Raw genomic sequence first — 20100 nt, 5'->3', positions numbered from 1 at the left:
GGGGCCTGGGAGCCTCCTTCACCCTTTTGCAATGGACCTGGAAGGAACTTTTTGGGGACCCACCAGCCAGTCCCTCCTCCCTCTCTGCTCTGCATTGAGCAGGCCAAGAGGTTTCTGCATCCGAAGGAGAGCTGAGTTCACCCTGTCGCCGCCTCCTTGCATCCCGTGGCACAAAATCAAAGTCTCTGTTGTGCCTCTCCTGGTCAAGGACTTTGGTTACAGGAAATTACTGGAGAAGGGTCTGCATATAAATAGCCTGGCACTGGGCTGACCACATCCTTCTGGGGAGAGGTGGGGAGAGGTGAAACTCAAGGCTCAGCAGTAGCTAAACAAGCCCCATCCAAGGGAGACAGAGCAGCTTTATGATAGCCTGATGCTGGGGAAAGCAGAGAGGTTTTCCTTGCAGAGGGCCCTGGGGAAGCATTGCTGTGTAATTCGGTATGTGAGCAGCATCTGAGCTGCTGGGCAAGTGCCCTGCCCGAGCGCAGGACATCAATTCAAGCAAACCCTCTGCCCCCCAGCCAGTCCCAGTAGGAGCCAGTCCATGCTCGAACCCAACCAACAATAACATGTCATCAACTAAAAACTCAAATGCCTTCTTATTTATTTATTGCCGAAATGCTTCTTCAAGGTATTCATTGAAAATTCAAACCAAAATCTTTTTTGGCAACTAAAAGCTGAAGTTTGTCTCAGAAAATAACAGGATGTTTAAGCTTTGAAAAATGTTCCCCTCTTGCCTGCTTGCTTTTCTTTTTAATGCAACCACTTGGAAAGGCTACTGCAAGAAGACATTTCCTGCAAAATCTTCCACTTGGGCACAGAGAACAGCCTTCTGTTTTTTAATCAAGCAACAGGTTACGATCCAGCTCAGGACCTGACGCTGCCAGAGTTGGTGGCACAGCCACAGAAACGTTCAGCCCCTGGCAGAGGTGGCAGTGACACCTGCCCCAACTATGGAGTTGGGCTGATGCCCCAGGTGATGATTACTGTCCTCCCTTGGGCAGTGGAGTCCCACTTTTAAGGTTTGAGGCACAAGCTTTGCATTTCCCTGACCTTACCTGGCCAGCAGGTGAGTGTTCAGCCCTCAGCAGCACCTCCCTGAAATGGTGTCTCTGCCCAAGTGCGGCAGAGCCTGTGCAAGGCCATGTGTGCACAGCAGCCTTGCCTGCCTGCTGGAAGGGCACTTCTGCAAGAGTGGGAGGAGAAAAAGAAGAAAAAATACAATCAAGCAAATCCCAGATCCCACGCAGCCCTTTCCACCACCCTGTCCAGGGCACAATGTCAGTCCTGTTTGCCTGCTCAGAGGAGAAAGCCAGCTGGATGCGCATCATCCTGAAGATGGGTAAAGGAGAAAGTCAGTATAGTCCCTCTTCTTCCCCATGGGCAGTGCCCAATCGTCACCAAAGCAAAGCAGGAGCGAGGGAACACAGAGGATAGTGCAGACACCTTTACAAAAAAGGTGGGCAACTGCAGCTGCTCCAAAACCTTGGGACCACTCTCTAAGAGAGTCTTTTTACTCCTTTAAAAAGTTAGAGGGACAGGTGACGAATGGGAGGAGAAGATCACAGCTCTGTCACCTTCGTGGTGAGCGGGCGATAAATGGCCAAGGGACCCAGTCCTCCCTCCTGCTGGGGATGGGCTAAATGCCCGATAGGCTCTAGCATGGTGAAACTCGACATGAATATTTAAGGTTTGCTATTGTGAGATGTCTGTAGAAGTGTATGCAACAGAAAGAGGAAACCTCTGGCTGTAGACAAACTCTCTGTTTATGCAGAGTATACCTACTACTTGTATTAAGTATCGAAGTTTCACGTATATAAATGTTAACGCTTCTTTATATACATAAAACTTCAGTATTTAGTATACAAATCACCAAACCCAGAAATCACATACCGACCTGACCACTCACCAGTGCTCGCAGTAACTACAAAACCAATTTGGTGAGCAATGAGAACGCAACCTAATGGTTAGAATAGAAATTTCCTGTCGCTTCCAAGGAATTCCCTGGTGCTCTATAAAAATGTTCATGTGCTTACTAGAAATGTCAATGGGCTTTCTGTGGATTTTCAATGGGTTTTCTAGGAATCTCGCACAACTTTCTAGGTATTCAGGCTGGACTAACAATTTTCCCTTACTCTGGGAATTTCTTTGTGCTTTCCAGGAATATCCTTGTTCTTTGTAGGAATTGCAGAGAGCTTTGTTGGGATTACAGACTGGAATTCCAAGGTGCCTTCTGAACACTCTGATGTGCTTCCTGGGCATTTCAGCCAGCTTTCACAGCACTTTCTAGGCCTTTCCCTGTGGTTTCTAGGCATTTTCAGGTGCTTTCTAGGAATTGCAGAGTCATTTCTGGAAATATCCAAGTGTTTTCTAGAGATTGCAGGGCGCTTCCTGGAAATGTACCACTACTTCCTAGCACTTCCCATTTGCTTTCTAGAAATCACAGACAGCCTTTCTAAGACTTGCAGTGTGTTTCCTAGGAATATCTTTAATCCAGACTCCAGGCTGTCAACGTCTCCCAAGAAGCCATAGGGCTACAAACATTTCTCTGCAGCACACAATATTTGTTGCTTTAATTAAGTAGAAGGGGACATACCTATCTTTATCTTTGAACAGTGAGGCAGTGGCAAACCCTGGAAGCATAGCAGTCCTTTGAGCCACTGTGGTTTTGCCATGGTCCAGATGTTTTCCACCATCTGGAGTTCTCAACACAAATAAATCCAGGGAAATGGCAAAGCAGAGAGTATCTAGAGTGCTTCAGCAGGAGAGGATGAGCCTGTGACTGAAGCTGAGGTTTGCTATAAAGCTATAATGAGGTTTGCTATAATGCTATAATGAGGTTTACACTTGCTCAAGGGAAGGTGGCAAAGGCAGCTGTTGCACAAGGTGTCGGATGCTGATCTTCCCTTCCAGACCAAATGCTGCCCATGCTCCTGACCGATTCCTTCATAAGGACACCTCACGCCTGATTTTAGCATTGGCAGATTATTCACCCTGGGGCTCTTCTGTCCACATTCAGCCAACGCGTTCCCTTTCCGTTTGCAACAACCCTGGCCAAGCAGCCAGCCTTCTTTGCCTGGGTCCTCCTGCCTGGCAGTGGGACAGGCTGACAGATACCACCCCAACCGACTCTGTCCTGGGCTTGTATCATCTTTCAACAACACACAGCAGTGCACCACAGTGCAAACTGCAGTGCCCTGCAGACTTTTCTGTAGTGCACTGAAAGCAGTGGGGTCCTCGCTGGGGTTTCAGGAGTCTGCTCTTCTGTCCCTTTGCCCTTGTCAGTTGTTATGCGCTTGCTGGGAGCGCTAGGAGAACGATGGAACCTGAAGCAAACTGATGAGGTTTCTCCTGATCTTCTGGAGAATCTCCTTCCCTAGTGGGATTTCTTTAACTGAGAATGTCTCCCGAGCACACTGAATTGGGGAATGAGATGTTTTCAGAGGCGATAGATGAAGTGACCTCTTCCTGGCTCCTTTTCATCCATTACATGAAATACAAGTAAATAAAAACTGGGCAGTTCGGCACAACCCTGGCTCAAACCATTGCTTTGTCCCTTACTGGGACAACCATAATTTGAAGAAGCAAGGCATGGGAGGGGGCATGTATTTATCAAGGCTGCATTTGCCCTCCACAAGATATTTCACATTCTGCTTTACTTTCCCAAAGAGCTTCAGTCTATCTCAGTATTTTATTCTCAAATACCAACCCACGGCAGGCTGGCCATGGAGCAGCGGTGAAGCAATTCCCACGAGTTACAGATGGAGCACTAGTGCCTGCCCACCAACTGTCATAACTCTGCTTACCATCACCTCGCTCTTTTCAAACATTTCACCTATCAAGCTGATAATTTTAGATGTGGCAAGAATATGCAAGCATGATTTTTATTTTTTTTCCCTGTTCCTTAAATTTTTTTAAAATTGCGTAAGGAGAAGAACGCCCTCAGATTACAAGCCAAGGGAAGGCTGTACCCTGAACCACATTCATCCACGCTGGTGTTGGAAAGTTACAGTTTGGCTGGGAAATGGTCTCAGTGGAGAGGAATGCCTCTGAGCCGGCTGGTGAGATTAGCTTTCGGGTTTTGTGAGGGTATTAAGGGTCAAAATCAGTGTGTGGGGGGCAGATGCAAAGCTCTGCAGTCAGTTTTGGCTGCCCGCTTTAGGAGCCTTTTACAGGAAGGAAGATGGTGCTGTGCTGAGTCTGGTTGTGGGACAGGGGTAGGACATGGGTCTTCTAAGGTGTTCATGGTGGACACCAGAGCTGCTCGGGGTGAGACCAGAACCCCAGGCAGGGCACCACTGGTGACACAATGCTGTTTTGCTGTGTCTAGCTAGAAAACTTGGTGTTAGTGGCAAGAGGTTCATTAACACCACTGATAATTAAAACTGGGACAAAGCCTCGATAAGGGGTTTGGCCAATCCTCCTGCTTGTTCTGCTCAGGCTTCCATGAGGTAATGCATGACCCACAGGGCTGGTCTCGGCGTCCCTCACCCCGGCTGTGGTTCAGGCTCGTCACACAGCGCTCAGTCTCGGCAAGGCCCTGCCTGGTTTTGCCCGACATCTTTTTTCAACGGAACCTTCTGAGCTGTGAGGTAAGTGGAGCAGACGGCCTCGGCCACGGGCTGTTGTGGTGCTTCCACCCCCTCCGGGAGGGCAGTGCTCAGAGGCGGGTGTGGCGGGGGCAAATACTGCAGGATCAGCGTGCAGCTGCAATTAAGAAATCACGTAATTGTGCATCTGAAAGTTAAGGCCTACAGACAAGCCCACTCCTCACCCTCCAGGGGGCGCTGCCCGCCGGCACGGTGGAGAACCCTCCCCCGTCACGTGACGCACCCTTCCCGGCCTGGGATTGGCTGAGAGGGATCATGTGCGGTGGGAAGGGGCGTGGCGTTGCGGGGAGTGAGGCCGCCGTTGCCAAGGCGACAGGAGGCGGCGGCAGCGGCAGCGGCAGCGGCGGCGTGGGGCCGCGGGGCAGGTAGGCCGCGCCGGGCGAGCTGCGGCGGTGCCGGTGTCACTCCGGGTTTGTTCGCTTCTCCCCTCTCCTGCCAGCTGTTGGCTCAGAAGCCGGCAGGGCCGCGTGTTCTCGGCCGTGAGGAGGCGGCCGAAGCGTCCCGACCCCGCGGCAAGCCGCTGTGTGAGGAGCCGGTGTGACCGTCCCGCGGCCTGGCGAGAGCAGCGGGGCGGATCGGTGAGGACCGGCTTGGAAACTTCTTTGGAGGTGCCTTATGGGGAGATATCTTCCTGATGCGGTTTGTTTGGAGATGAGATGGCTAACGGGCTGTGGGTGGCTGGGCTGTGTGGGGCTGTGTGAACCGCTGTGCTGTCTGCTGACACTCCCCTTTTACAATTTTCTAGGTTTATCGATGATGAGACGTAGCAGTAACGCTTAACGATGGGTGATGTTCTAGCTTACGAAGCTGAGTTACTTGGACTGGTGAGAGAGGTTGGTTTTCTCTCTTCTTTCTTTTCTTTTTTTTTTTTTGGTTGAAATGATCAAGGCAAAATTTCATAATGCTTTTATTCAGATCCAGGCATTGTAACTGTGGTCTAAATTCTGGAGTTATTTGCCTGGCCAAGTGTTTGCTACACCCTGAAATCATATTGACTCCTGTCATGCTCTGTAAATTCAAAGGGCTCAATGTCTGTTAAATGCCAGCAGTCAAACATCAAATCAATCTAGAATTATCTATTGTTCATTGCAAATGAGTCTTTCGTTAAAGGAAGAGTTACATTTGTTAGATCCACAGACGATTTTGGGGCTCAGGTCCAATCTGTGATAAAGATGAGATCTTTAAAACATTGCTTAGCTGCCACCTCATTCCATATGTGTATAAAATCACAGAGGCATATAAAAACCCTGGGGCTGACAAAGCCTAGGCTGAAGTCCTGAGACCACTGATCTCTATGGTTTAACGTCTAAGCAGGATTTTCCAGCTACGCACTCTTCTACCCATATTGCTCAGAAGAGGTAGTCAGAAGTTCTTCTGAAGTGTGAAACAGTCCTGTGAAAAAGACAGTGAGAGACAAACTTTGAAGGGCAGGTGCCTCTGGTAATCTGTGCTTCAGCCTTCTGAATAAATTGGCTAAAATTGGGATATTTTTGATTTGGAACAAGAGCACAAACTGTGATCTCTGCTGTTTGTTACTGTCTCATTCCTTTGATCGACACTGTGTTGGTAGCCTAGCTTAGGGCCCTTGGTGAACACCAGACCAACAACCTGACCCCCCTGCCTTGTGTGCTTGTGTGACCCAGCCTCCTGCAGGGTTCGGCAGATGCCAGTGCTGCAGAGAGGTGATCGAAAGCAGCAGTCAGCCGTCACCGTGCCCGGCTTTCACCAGGCTGTCTGATGAAAGTCTGGACAGTTACTTCCTGCCTAAAGAGTCTACCAAGTGGCAGAATCATACACAACTTAGGTATTTTTGTGGATCTCAGAAAACAAATCTATACAAGAGGTTTAAGTACTTAATCATTACTATACTAGTGTTTATGTTAACTGTGAAGAAAGTAAACAATTCTTGTTCTCTGTAGCAATGTTGGACATCCAGATCAAGTTTGCAAAATAAAATGTAATGTCTTGTCTCAGCAACCAATAACTGAGACTCCTGAGATGAAGGGAGGAGGAGAAAGTTGTGTGTAATATAATGGCTGCACAGTGTGGAAGGAAGAGGCAGGCCTGTTTATCTCTTTTCTCAGAAGAACAGTGCTGGATTATTTGGTTATTAATTTGGCTTGCACAGCTTCAGATGAGTGACCTGGCTTAGAATTCAAGCTGTCTGGCTGCTGCTGTGGAGATGAGAGCTACACTTAAGAATTCTGCCCTCTGAGAACATTATTTGCAAGGAAGCTATTTACTTGTTTCTTCAACCAAGGTATAGCATTAATGGATTTTAGTTCTGTTTCTTCTTTGGTTGAATAAAATTACTGGCTAAATCAAGGGGCATCGTTCTGTCAGAGAGGATGTGCTCGGTTGCCAGTACTATTCTCTAGGATGCAGGAGGAAATTTAGTTGACGGTAGTTTCATGCCACATGAGGTGCCAGTTCTTGGTTTGTTGCTGTGCAGTCTTTGGCATTTATGGACCCTGCTACAGGGAAACTTTAAAGGACTTTGGCAATTCATGGTCACTCATTAAATCATTGATAATCTAAAAAAATATTGCTGCTATATGTTTTTGTCTTGCAGTATTTGGATTTTGCTGAATTTGAAGAAACGGTGAAAGTATTTACAAAGGAATGTAAAATAAAAGGGAAGCCACTGCCTAAACCAGCAGGTGTTTCCTCAAGAGATTCCAAAGCTTTGCCTGTTCAGGTAATGCATCTTTTACACTTACTTTGAGTAATACTAAAAACAGTTAAAGGCCACTAACCACCATATGAATTATTATTACAGCAAGTTTGGTTGCTTTTTTTTTTTTTTTTTTCAGAATTCCAGTCTTTCTGAAGCTGAGACATAGTTCACGCTATTTCAGGTTTTTAGCTTGCTGTACTTTGATAAGACTGATTTTCACACACTGTAGGCATTTATTTTTCCGTTATGGTAAAAATGGGTCCCCAGATCTACATTCTTGAAAATTTGGGATTTATTTCTTGTATTGATGATTGATTCAGGTTCTCAAAGATAATAAAGATAGGTGGAGAAAGACTATTTGGGTGGTCATTGAGTGATGAGAGATTTTGCATAAAACTTTCAATTCAGTCTTCAGATGGCACTTGAATTCTTTGTTCACTAACCTACTACATAGCTCTTCTGTGTTTGGTTTTTCACTGAATGCTTTTCCTCTTTGCAGAAAGATCTGCTTACAGCATTTGAAAATGGTGAGCAGAAAGTTTTCTTCCAGCTCTGGGAGGAGCATATATCATCTTCAGTCAGGGACGATGAGCCGATTGCTCAGAAGCTGGAGTTCTATCTTCATGTCCACTTTGCCACCTACCTCTTAAAACACTCTATGGGAAAACCTGTAAGTTTGATTCACAGTTTAAACTCCAAATTGCTTTTGTTTCTTTTACTTCATTTATTTGTCTTTAGGGTGGATCAGGATGGGATGTTTAGTAAGAAGAATTCACAGAACATGTATCCAGTTTTTGGGCTGCAGTCTGTATTTTAGTTGAACCAGACCCTTGTATTGTGAAGTACAGAGATGGAATTCAGAGGTATCCTTGTCTTGGAGCTCCTGAAATATTTTAATTTGGAAAATACCAGCATGCTGATACTTTCAAACCTCTGATTGTAATCTATAGGAGATTATTAAAACACTTATTTTGCTTCCAGTTTGGACTGAAGCTGTGTGTTGAAATATAAACATTTCTCATAAAATCAGAAAGCTGAATCTTGACCAGCTTAATATATCATATTGAAAACAACAATTCCAAATTGTCATAAAATAAAATCTCTGTCACATGGGACTTTTACGATGAAGAGACATTTCAGTAGCCTAGAGTCACCCAGATCAGCCAGGGCTTAATAGCTCCTGCCTTACACCTGTCAGCTGCTACAGGAGTATTTAGATGCTTTCATTGTGTTTTCCAGCCTCTAAGGAGCTTTTGGTCTGTTCCCTGTGCCAGCACCCCTTCCCCCCTTCCTGGTGCTGTATGAATGGATTTTATGGTTCTGCACTTATCACTGAAATAAAGCACGTCTGAAGTAGGTGTTTCTTCTCTGCCCTGAGTGTGGAAGTGGCACTCTGCTTTAGAAATCTGGTCTGAAGTAGGCAGGAATAATTTACATTCAAAAAGCAATTGTTCCTCTCTTCTTTCATTGGACCTGGATGACACAAATAACAACATCGGTTTCAATTTTCTGTTTTGAGCAGTGAAAACAAGATACGATGCTCTCTAGTTAAATAAATGTTGCTTTTTAGATAAAAAATATTCTGGGATTTCAAACTTGATATCAATGTATTTAGGTCACTGCTTATATTTGCCAGCTTTACAGTGCATTCAGAGTGGTAGTTTTCTAAATAAATATGCTGCTTTATTTCCTAGGACAAAGCTGAGCTTGAGGAAAGGATTTCCCATTTTAAGGCATACCTGGAAACAAAAGGAGCTGCGCTGAGCCAGACTACAGAGTTTCTTCCCTTCTATGCTTTGCCTTTTGTTCCGAACCCCATGGTACATCCTTCATTTAAAGAGCTTTTCCAGGTAAGTATCTGTTTTGCAGAGATGGTATTTATGATGATTTTTCTCATGAGGTGATAGATGTTTAGTTTTGTAATTGCGTTTATTGTTTCCTTTAACAGAAACTGTGCAATCATAAAGAAACATATATTTAACGGAGGAAAGGTTGTGAGAGCGCTATCAATAGGAGTACCATCTTAAATATATTTATTTGAGTCCTAAATGCTACTCTGGCTCTGTGTCCACATGTAAGAATTGCTACCCCTCCTTCCTTTCCGCACAACCCTGAAATATACATGCTTCTGGGAATCGCTATGTAGTAGTTCAAGTCTACTTAACTTGCTTTGAGGTCGTTTCCCAGCCCCACTATCTGTGTATATGTAGCTGGATTTCAAACATGATAACTAGGCATAAGGAGACTGAAGCAATTTCATTTAATGTGGAGAAGAGAAAGTCAAGTTTATAAGTAATCCTCCTGTAACAGAAAATTAGTCTCTATTGTCTATGTTCTGAGACTCTTCTCCACCCCTCCAAAAAAAAAAATAAAATGCTGGAACAGCATAGCTGTAGAGCATGGCCATGCTTAGTGGTTTGGTGACTCTTGCCACAGGCATTTTTCCAGGTCAATTTTTTTGTTAAATAGGTTTTAGCCTTTGCCTTTGAACGGCTGTTACAGAGTTCAGTTCTTAGGCTTCCACGTGCAAGGTGAGAAGAGAGTGTAAAAGTTAGTGTGCTTGAACTTCAAAATAGATCCCATTTGCAGGGGCACTTTTGATGTGATGAAGTCTACAGTTATTCTGTTGATGAAGGGGTAATGAAACACCCTTACATTGACTGCTTTCTGGGCAACGTACAGGAAGACGGTTAGGAGATGATGTCCAGAGCTGTGGTTTGATGTTGCAAAGTATTGGTGGCAATATTTATGGGGAAGGTACAGCCACCATTTCACGGGCTGATGGCATGTTCCTGCGGTGCAAAACAGCGCCTTAACTTCTTGGTTATGCTGGAAATAGCTGGTTATGTAGTTGTATTTGGACTGGATCAAGGAACTGGTCTGCTTTATTGCCTGTGAATATGTGTGTATACAGCTCCCATGTACACACACGTGCATACACAAATTTGTTTATAAAATATGTATGTTATTTTGCAGGGTTATATGCTTGAAATGCCTCACCATCCTGCCACATGGACAGTTTTGTTAGTTTATCTAAGAAGCTGTGGGCAGTTATTGTGGTGGGAAGAGATATCTTCAGCCTGCATTGCTGCCACATGCTTTTTGATATCAAATCAAAGCTTAAGTGATACTTGCCCTTAGGCTGACTTTGGATGTACCAGCTGATGAGAAGCTCCAGTTTAACACCAAAAAAAGGCATATACTGCCATTTTCCTTTGGGACTAGCTATAAATAATGAGATATACTCGTTGACCTCGGAGACGGGCTATGACTACTCTTTTTTAATTATACTTAGCAGCTTTTTTTTTTTTTTTTGAATGCCTTATCTAAGACGAGATGCTCAGGTTTATTCATAGTAACCCAGTGTCCAAGCTCTTAGTCCACAGTCACGCATATTTTCTTGTGGGAATTGTACAGCTCATTCCATGTTAGTGTTGAAACACAGATTGTTTTACGTTTGAGAAAGAACAGCAGTGAGTCACCAGTCTACTAAGCAGTGTTCTTACGGCATATTTTTTTTCTCAGGCTTCTGATGCTTTATATAGCTGGAGTTCCTGTCTGTTTGTGTAATACATCTTGAAAAATAATATACACTCCTCTCTGTAGGAGACATGGTTCCTTTGGTAATATACAGCATACTGTGGTGCACCACTGAACTGGGTACTGAACTGCAGCAAGTAAATTCTGTATAAGCGTGGTGAAATAAAAGGCAAATCTGAGCTGTGAGAACAGCTTGCAACATATACATATACAGCGGTAAATTTAGGAAGCTCCTGCTACTTGTTGGAAGATACTGCTTTTTCATTTGTTGGCTGGCTTTTCATCCAGCAGAAACTAGCTTAACTGGAAGTTTGAAATAGGGGAAATGAGCATTCAGTGAATTCTTAGGTGTAGTTTGGCTTTTTTCCTTAATTATTTTTTTCATGTGCTTATGAGATGCTATGTCAGGCAGAAGACAGTAGCTGATACGTTGGTCTATTTTTCATAAACGAGTTATTTCTCTCCAAATCCTTATTTTAGAAATGTTGTACCCTGATCACTGATGTCCTGGCATGACACTTGGAATTGTTCTTGACGAATTTTATAATTCCCAGATTTTGTTAGGAGTGTAAGATGACTACAGTGATTACTTTTTGAAAACTGAGCAGTGGAAATTTTTTCATTTCATACTCTATTTAATTAATTTAAAATTAATTTCCATCTTTTTATCTTTTGGGTTTTTTTCAAGTTGCTTGTATTTTAAAGGTACTTTTAATTTAGGGGCAGTTGTTAGATGTGCATACAAGGTGCTAACGCTGTATGGTAGTTTTACACTTGAAATAAAGCTACATTTTGTTTTTAGAACTCTTGTCTAGGAATAATACTGAACTCTTCTAACTTCTGTACGTTTTTGTGGCTAGCTAGCAAACACGTTCAGTTCACTTCAGAAAATCTTTTCAATACAATGCTGGCTGCTTTGTTTACTAGTGGAAGGTTGCTGTGATCTAAACAGTACTTTCAGCAGAGTGTACATATTTGGTGAACAGCTGTCATGATTTGTTTTTCTTTTCAAGGATTCTTGGACATTGGATTTAAGGACAAGATTGGAAAGGTTCCTGTCTCTGACTCTCAAAGCCAGACAGACTCCCCGGCTTCTCACTTTATTTGTATCCTTTGGAGAAAACACTTTGAAGATAATTAGAATTATGATAAAGAGGCAGTATAATTTATTGGAAGAGTGTGCTGCTAAGATTTATTGCAGAATTGCAGTAACGTTGCAGTTCAGTGTTTTTATGATAGGAAACATTGTTTATATTCCACATGCAAAACCAAACTTTTTCAAAAGTTATGTAAAGACAGTGTATAGATGCATGTGAAGCTGCATGTTTATCATATGACCATTCTTGGCTTCTATAAATAAAGTAGAGGAAACCCCAAGGCACCAACCTGGCCTGACTTCTTTCTTAGCATTTGTAAAGCCGTTAGTCTCTTCAATTAGCCATTTCAAGGACTAGCTGAAAGTTTTCCAGGGCTTTTAAGGTTCCAGAAATTATTGGTTTACCAAATGGCTTGTGCTTCAGACTGTATTGTTTTGCTAACAATATTGTTTAAGCTGTGTTGTCAGGGCTAATTTGCAAACTAACTGGCTATATGAGTAATTATCTTCTCCATTTTTGGTCACTACAGTTAAAGGCAAGGTAAAGAGAGCTGAACTGAACTGGAGTCTGCTTTTTTTTGTACCCTTTTTTTTTTTTTTAAATAGAAGTTGAAAGTCCTTTTCCTGGTGTATCTTACTTTATTCTAAAGCAGCATGTTGCCATGGTGGATTTGAATGATGAGCTGGAAATTGTATTCCTTCTGTTCCATTCCTGCCCATTTGCCAGGATGGGGAGCAGTGACCAAAACACTGCTTTCGCTCCCATGTTACGGAGGTTTGTGTAGGAGTCTGGCATAGAACAGTTGAAGAAAACTTTCTCTCTGCTTAATCCTCTTTATGGAGTAATGGACTGGATCCTAATTGAGCCCTGAATATTTCTTGGGTATAAAATATCACTTGCCCTAAAACACTTGCATATTTGTTGATTTTATATAAAATCAGCAGTTTGACTTTTGATTTTGGTGTTAAGACATTTAGACTGGAGTTACTGTATCTTATACTTCGGGGCTGGATCTGGTATCTTTAAAGGCCAGCAAAACGTCTCAAGTCTCCATGCAACATTGTACATCGTGCACTTATGAGATTTTTATATATTTATTATTGATTAATTTATTCTTGCTCTCCTCTGAAGCATCAGGCACTGGCTGTTGCCTGGGACAGTAGGAATATTTGGCTCAGTTGGGTTTGCCGGTTGGCTGAGTTTCTCATTCTGTGTCTGTGGAACAAACACACACTGAAAGGATGCACATTTTCCTGAACTGCTCCTTCTTGTACAACAGAAGGAGAATGGACAATGCAACAAAGGTAAATGCTGAGATGTGGTAAGGATATTCTGTGAGATTATTATGGATTATAATAGTAGTGGAAAGTACACGTGCAACGACAGGGAAACTAGTGATGCATGGTAAAAAATCCTTTGAAATCCAGACCCTTGTCTTGGTGATAGTTATTGCTTGACTGCTTGAGGTCGGTAGGGTTGGGCATAGGCATGTACTGGAGATGGGAGGGGGCCTAGGAGTAGGATTTGTATTTTAAGTCTATTCTGTCCTGAAATATGGTAAAAACAAGCAGAGAATTCTGTACAAAATGCATACCAGCTCTCCATTTTTAGTTATGATGAAAGTAAGTTTCCTCAGATTCCTTTCCCATACTTGCTTATTCCTGTCTGCATCCTCCAGATTTCAAATCTCGTTCAGTTATTCTGATGACTGTCTGATGATCTTAGACAAAGTTGATTTTGTTCCTATTCACTTACTCTGTTTAAACTCCTACAATAGTATGTATTGGTATCTCTTGAATAAGAATGTGTTAATTTAAATATGACTCTCTGATGTGCTGCATTTTTAGGTAAGCTGTTCATACATACTTAGGTGTGTAAGTGTCTTGGGGTCCTTTTAAAAATAATAATTTCAGCACTGAATCCCATTAGATGCTGATGGTACTTGAAATATGTGCCTTTTAAAAATCAGTTCAATAAATAGGATTTAGGTTCCCAACTCCCTTACATTAATTTTTTCACTGGACTCTGTGTTCACTTTATCGGTAGGGAATTGTATGAGCCCAGCTGGGTTCCTACAATGACTTTTCCTCTTGAGATACTTTAATCAGTAATTTTACACCGAGGACTTAATATTTGTAGATTGAATTAAAGAGGAAGTTAGGCTCATCTCTCACTGTGAGTTCCAGGTATTTTCTTTATTATTTTGTGCCTTGTGTTGCATTAAACTTTCATTGAATAATAGAAAGATCTTTGTGGGTTTTTTTTATTTTCCGTAAGTTGCTCTTTTTGCTTGTGGTGGACTTTCCTGAAAGCAATAATTCCATACTCTGGTTAAAAACAAATAACTTCATGATCGGCCCTGAATTATTTGGGACCTAATTGTTTTTTTATTTGGACAGATTCTGTGCTTTGTACAAGTATAGGGACTGTCATGGTATTGAATGCATGCGGGTCAGCATTTATTTGTAGATCTGTTACATGCCTTGGAGGTTGAGTCAGTTTGGATTTTCCATAAAGGTTACTTGAGGCTTGTCTTGTATGAAAGTTTTGGATCTGAGCCGTTATTTTTGCAGTATGCTGTTCAGATCACGTGGGACCCACAGTACATATGCACTGTTGGAGAATATTTACTTTGTCAGTGAAGGAGAAACGCAAAGAAAATTAAGAGGCAACACATGAATGAAGACCAGTATGGCAAAGGGTCCTGAAAACAGCCTTTTGTAAATAGTTGGCAGTCATTAGTCTGACATACTAAAGCGCTTCAAGTTTGGGTGTGGTGGTATGTATGTTCTTGAGGGTGTCCTGGAGAGTTTAGTGTGTTTACTTTTCCTGATTAACCTGCTACAGTCTGGCTTTTTACCTATTTGCTAAAAAACTTTAATACCTGTATGGCTTTCAAAGCCATCTGTCTGGCAGTTCTGCTTAACTTACAGCTCTCCCATATGTTTTCAGTTTGGCTGGAAAGAGAAGAATTGCAGAATGATTGGCATCTTGCACAGAGAGCTTCAGACCTTTTGTGTGTCCTCTGTGCTAACAGAAACGGAGGGAATGAAGTATTTGGAAGTGTGTTCAGCTACTGTCCCTTTCACTGCCTCATTACAAATCTGTGGATGAGTTCACAGCCACTCTTCCACCATTTTGGGAGAGGGAAGAGTGGAAGAAATGTGTCAGGCAGCTGCACAAAAGAAGGTCAAGTGTGATCTGTCCGCCTGTCAAGATTTGCTGTAGTCTGAATGACTATTAATGTGGAAAGATGTCAGTTTAGAGTATGAATAGTCATTTTTATGGGAGTGAGGTAAGCAAGAAGGAGACAAGGCAACTACTGCCTCTTCTAAGAGCAAGGGTTTGGTGTCACCTAAGGAGGCCTGATGTCTCACAGCAGCACTTAGGACCTGCAGCTCCTCTGCAGAGAGTTCTGCCACATTCTATGCAGGAACTCAACCTGGCTAGAGTCGGTGCTTCTGACAAGGTATGTGAGAATTGGCTGAGATTAGAGAGACAGAGAGAGCAAGCACAGGTTCAGGAAGCATGTTTGCGGTGTAGGTACATTGTCATAATTGATAACAACCAATCTCTCACTTAGAGAGAAAAGCTTATTGTAGAATTATGCGCATATGTGTAACTCCTTGGCTACTCATACGAACTGGGGTTAAAATGTTAAAAAGGCTTGGCCATTACATACATGAGAAAGCAGGCAAGAATACTGATAGAAACACGCAGTAGTTCAGGTGATGCCCTGTGCCAACATCTTCATTTGGCAGTCACAAGCTTTACTGTATGTTGTATCTTCCTAAACCAGGAGGTTAGTCCTCTGTCCTTTGTTTTCCCCTCTTTTCCTCCACAGATGAGTAATGGTTCTGGTAGGTATTAGGTCCAGAACTTTCCTTACCTCCTCTATAAGCTTATCCTATGAAAAAGCATTTGTCAGTGTTGGAAGTTGTGTCTGGGAGAGGGAAAGAGAGAAGCCAAATGTATTGTGTTACTCTCTGCTTTCTATGACGGGTGCAGTTCGACTGCTGCTGCAAGGTAACTTAAATGAACTGCTTCTGAAAGGCACTCTTTCCTTCTCCCTTATCCTGAATCAATGAGTGGCAATGATTTAACATTTTAAACAAGCAACTAAATATTAATTTTTACCTGGACTGGTAGGTCTTTGATCTGTCTGCAGGAATGCTGTTATTAATTATGGGGATATGGGAGGAATGCAAAGGGGGAATGGGGCAGCGCAGGACCAGCTCTTCCTTAGTATCTGTACTTGGGTCAGCTACATGTCAATGATGAAAGCTTCTTGTCCTCTTGGGAAGAGAGATGTTAATGAAATATTTTTCCTTCTTTAATAAAATTACTTATGTGTGAGAAGATAGTGATATAAAAAATGCAAGATATGTCAAGACTTTGTGATTCCTGTCTTTGACTCTCTTTTCTCAGTAAAGACCAGTGTTTATAATTGATAATCCCTGGATTTAACAGGCAAGGGGTAAGTTGGACCCTGATTCCTAGTTGCCACGACTTGCATTCAAGAGCTGTATTGAGTTTTGGTTAGGTAGTTTTTCCTGCTGACTGTAGTTGGAAGATAAATTTTCATCACTGGAAATTTTCCCCACTGGGCTATGAAAAGCAAGCAAATTATGAGTAGGTTTATGTTTTGTGACTGGGTGCTTCCAACTTTCCTCTGAGTGAAAGTCATGCTCTAGATACATCCAGTGGAAATTTCTGAATCAAATGTGTTGTATGGCAGTTAAATAAAAATGTATTCCAATTTTCTCATCTAGAAGAAGGAATAAAGTTCTGAAAAGTGGCTAGTTTTGTGCAATGGCAATTGGCAAAAATACTCTTGTTTTGGAGCTGTCTCATATTAAAGCCGTGGTAGCAGTTTAACAGTGATGGCTCTAGAATAAAAATAAAATAAAAGTTGGATGATTATTATCAAGGAAGCTTCCAAAGACAACCTAAATTATTCTATCTTAATGCTTCTGATTTATAAGTTGATGAATTGATTGCAGTTGAGATGGTTTTAACAGCTTAAAGAATTGTAAAAATGTGAGACTCTCAGAAAGATTAATTAATGTTACTGGGAACTGTTCTAGTGTGCGGGGTTTGGGGTTGGTTTTTTTTCCCAAATGCATTTTTCTGGATTTGAACAGGATCTGTGACCTGTCTCGGCTTCTATTGTTATTTCACACCAGTTTTGGCTCCCTCCGAGAAAGTATAAGAGAAATATCATAAAGGTGGCTTGATTTCCAGTTTGATATCAGGTGTCAGTCACAAGTTCTGCAGGTGCAGAATGCTGTGATTCATGAACGAATCTCAGAAAGCAGCCGTTCTTAAAGGGAAGGAGGCTGTGAGAATAAAATAGCTGTCTTTTTTTTCCCTTTACTCATAAATTTTGAAAAAATAAAGATTAGAATTAAGAAAATGTACCTTCTGTGTATTCCATGCTTTATTTTAAGACTGTCAATTTATAGCTAAAGTCTATTAATGTACATTTGCTCTAAAAGATCCCATTAAAAAGATAATTTTGCTAAATTTTCTGAAAGTAAAAATAAGCTGTTCTGCCATCTACTGCTTTTCATATAAATGAGATGTAAGCAGCCTATTTCAGAAACTCTAAAAATCCGTAGGATGTGACAAGTTTTTAAAGCAATTTCTAACACCTGAATTCATAGAGCTGTCTAATGACTCTTATCAATTTAATTTGTAATGGAATCGAACAGTTCTATTCGAATAGTATTTTCCTGGCAGTTTTGTATCTCTTACGTCCATGAGGTTTTTTTGCTTTTTTAAGCTGTTTGTCGGAAGCTGTATGGCAGATATTTGTGCCTGATTAGTACATCACTACCTGCAATGTATCTAGATCACCATTGTAGATGGCAACTTGTGAAGGCTCTACCAGATAAGCCATGGTGCTGATACAGCACTTCCCATTTTTCCCCTCTGCTGAAGATGACCACCCCTGTGCCAGCTGCCGTGGGACAGCAGAGCTTCATGCCCAAGTTCAGAGACCAGGGGAGGAAATGGCAAGGGACAGTTTTAAAATAACTACAACTAAATTCTCCTGGGCTTTTTTGTCATAGCTGCAAGCTATTACCTTAGTGCTCAGCCAGACCCGTTGTAATATGCTGAGGTTTTTTTAAACACAGAGCATAACTGTGCAGTGAAACTTTGTACGGTTTAGGATTCTCCTAGTGAAGATCCTGAAGATTTCTACTTATATCAGTTATTTTTCCCAATGCTTCTGTGTTACAGGAACATGTGATCTACTTCTTTATGGAAAGAGACATTGAATCATGAAAGAAGGTTAATGTTTCCTCAAAGATTGTGGGATAAATCTGTTCAAATCCAGGAATAGGAACTATTTTTGTCTAGTTTCCAATTTTACATCTTAGCTACTTAATTTGTTTGGACCTAAACTGTGTCATATTGAGCTGTTTGGAATTCTCTACTCTAAACCCAAGATTTTTTTAATCTGTGAAAATGAATCCTGCTTCTGTCTGGAACTTTGTGGTCAAGCTGATTCCTGCCCATCATTTAACAGAAAGTCCTATGGTAAATATTCAGTCTGTTTGGAGATGGGCGCAATGCCATTTGCACAACAGTAGAGCAATACTGGCTTCTCAGCAAACTAATTTAAAACATAATGTTCTAGCAAAATACATAAACATTAGCAGTAACAATAGAATTATTGTGCCTCCCTTCATAGTTTTGTCCAGTCATGAAGATGTGCACTGCAGTACACAGCTCCAGATTCCATGCCTGACTTCCATGTGGAACGCTAATTTGGCTCGGTCTGAGACTGGGATGGAGGATACAGATTTCGGTGCTTAGTTTGCTTCTTTCATCTCTAAAGTAATTGAACCCAAAGGAGCAAAATGTACAAGGAATGTAACTCTTTGTTTTATTTTATTTATTTAGACATAAAAGAAAAATTGGAGTAACTTTTAGTACCTTCAGTTTATGAAAATAACTAGTATAGCTCACCGTCAACCAGTAAACGATGGAATCACCTGAAAAGTTTCATGTAGAAGTAGAAAATGAAGTAGAGAATTCCCTGCAACTTTGAAGAATTCAGTGAATATTTTAATAGCAGAGGAGGAACTGGGTAACTTGAATGTTGGGACTTTTTTCCCCTCTGTGAATTGTACCATTTTTCTTAAAAGACTTACTATTTACTCTAAAATAAGCAAAGCACAACATAACCTAAGTATCAGTGGTCTATTTCTAGCAAGTAACTGGAGAAAACACCCAGTCTCACAGTGTAATCTAAAAAACACTGGCAGGAATCTCTGGGTACTGTCCTGTCCTGTTGTTTTATCTTTGAAGTGGCAGCTTGACCTTTTCAGTTGCTCAGTGTGATAATGTTTTTTACCCGCTGTTGCTTAAGTGAATGCGGAAGATGGTGCATGAATCTCATCTGCAGGTAGCAAGTTCAGTGAACCAAGTCTGAGCTGCATTTTGTCATGTATCCTCTGATTCGACGCCCACAGCCTTGTTTTGTCTCTTATAGCATGAAACTTCTTGTATTAACAGACTTTTAAAACAGTATCCTCTTCACAAATATATTCAGTGAAGTTCACTGTCTAATATATTGCTGCTATAACTGTGAAGCATTTGGTTCTTTGGGCAATTAAAGCAAAATAAATTCTTGTACCTGTGGCGATGAAATGAAATCACTCTAGTAGTATGGAATTATCCTGGCAGTGAAATTCCACCCTTTGAATAAAAGTAATTCCACAGCAGCAGTTGAAGTTGCCCCTTCATAGCAATAAAAATGCTTGTGGGTTCTTTTGTCCTTTCAGTTGAAAAGGTGATGTTATTTCTTTTTTATTATTCTCTTGACAGAAATATTGCAACATCTTCATCAACAGTTAGTGGAATCTGAGCACAGGACCATGACCTACCTGAAACGATTTAACAAAATGCAGGCAGACTACCATAATCTCATTGGGGTCACTGCAGAGCTGGTGGATTCCTTGGAGGCCACAGTCAATGGCAAGATGGTAAGAGATGACTCAGATGCTTCCCTCACTCCCCGGAAAATGGAGAGAAAATGCCGCTAAAATGTGAATTAAATGTTGTAGTTATGAGCATTTCTGTAAGTACTGTGTCTCTACTAATGAAGCACAGCACTTTGGATGAGAGATTCTTTATTGCCCCTGTGTAGTAGGGTAAAGGTAGT

At 41.8% G+C, this 20100-nt stretch overlaps 1 protein-coding gene across 3 annotated transcripts in view; it reads left to right on the top strand.

Annotated features, from left to right (window-relative positions):
• The first annotated feature begins 5392 nt into the window (after nt 1–5392).
• Nucleotides 5393–20100, top strand: part of ARMC9 (armadillo repeat containing 9) — a 51929-nt gene continuing 37221 nt past the window's right edge. For all 3 annotated transcript variants that reach the window (XM_074153222.1, XM_074153223.1, XM_074153220.1), the window contains exons 1-7: nt 5393–5443; nt 7183–7308; nt 7787–7957; nt 8982–9137; nt 11841–11933; nt 13204–13228; nt 19764–19921. In XM_074153222.1, coding sequence (XP_074009323.1) covers nt 5393–5443; nt 7183–7308; nt 7787–7957; nt 8982–9137; nt 11841–11933; nt 13204–13228; nt 19764–19921 — 780 coding nt within the window. The remainder of the gene's footprint in view (nt 5444–7182; nt 7309–7786; nt 7958–8981; nt 9138–11840; nt 11934–13203; nt 13229–19763; nt 19922–20100) is intronic.

This window comes from Numenius arquata, chromosome 9, assembly GCF_964106895.1.
Source record: "Numenius arquata chromosome 9, bNumArq3.hap1.1, whole genome shotgun sequence".
Classification (NCBI taxonomy): domain Eukaryota; kingdom Metazoa; phylum Chordata; class Aves; order Charadriiformes; family Scolopacidae; genus Numenius; species Numenius arquata.
Note: the sequence above shows the minus strand (reverse complement) of the source record. Positions and strands in the feature narration are given on the sequence as shown.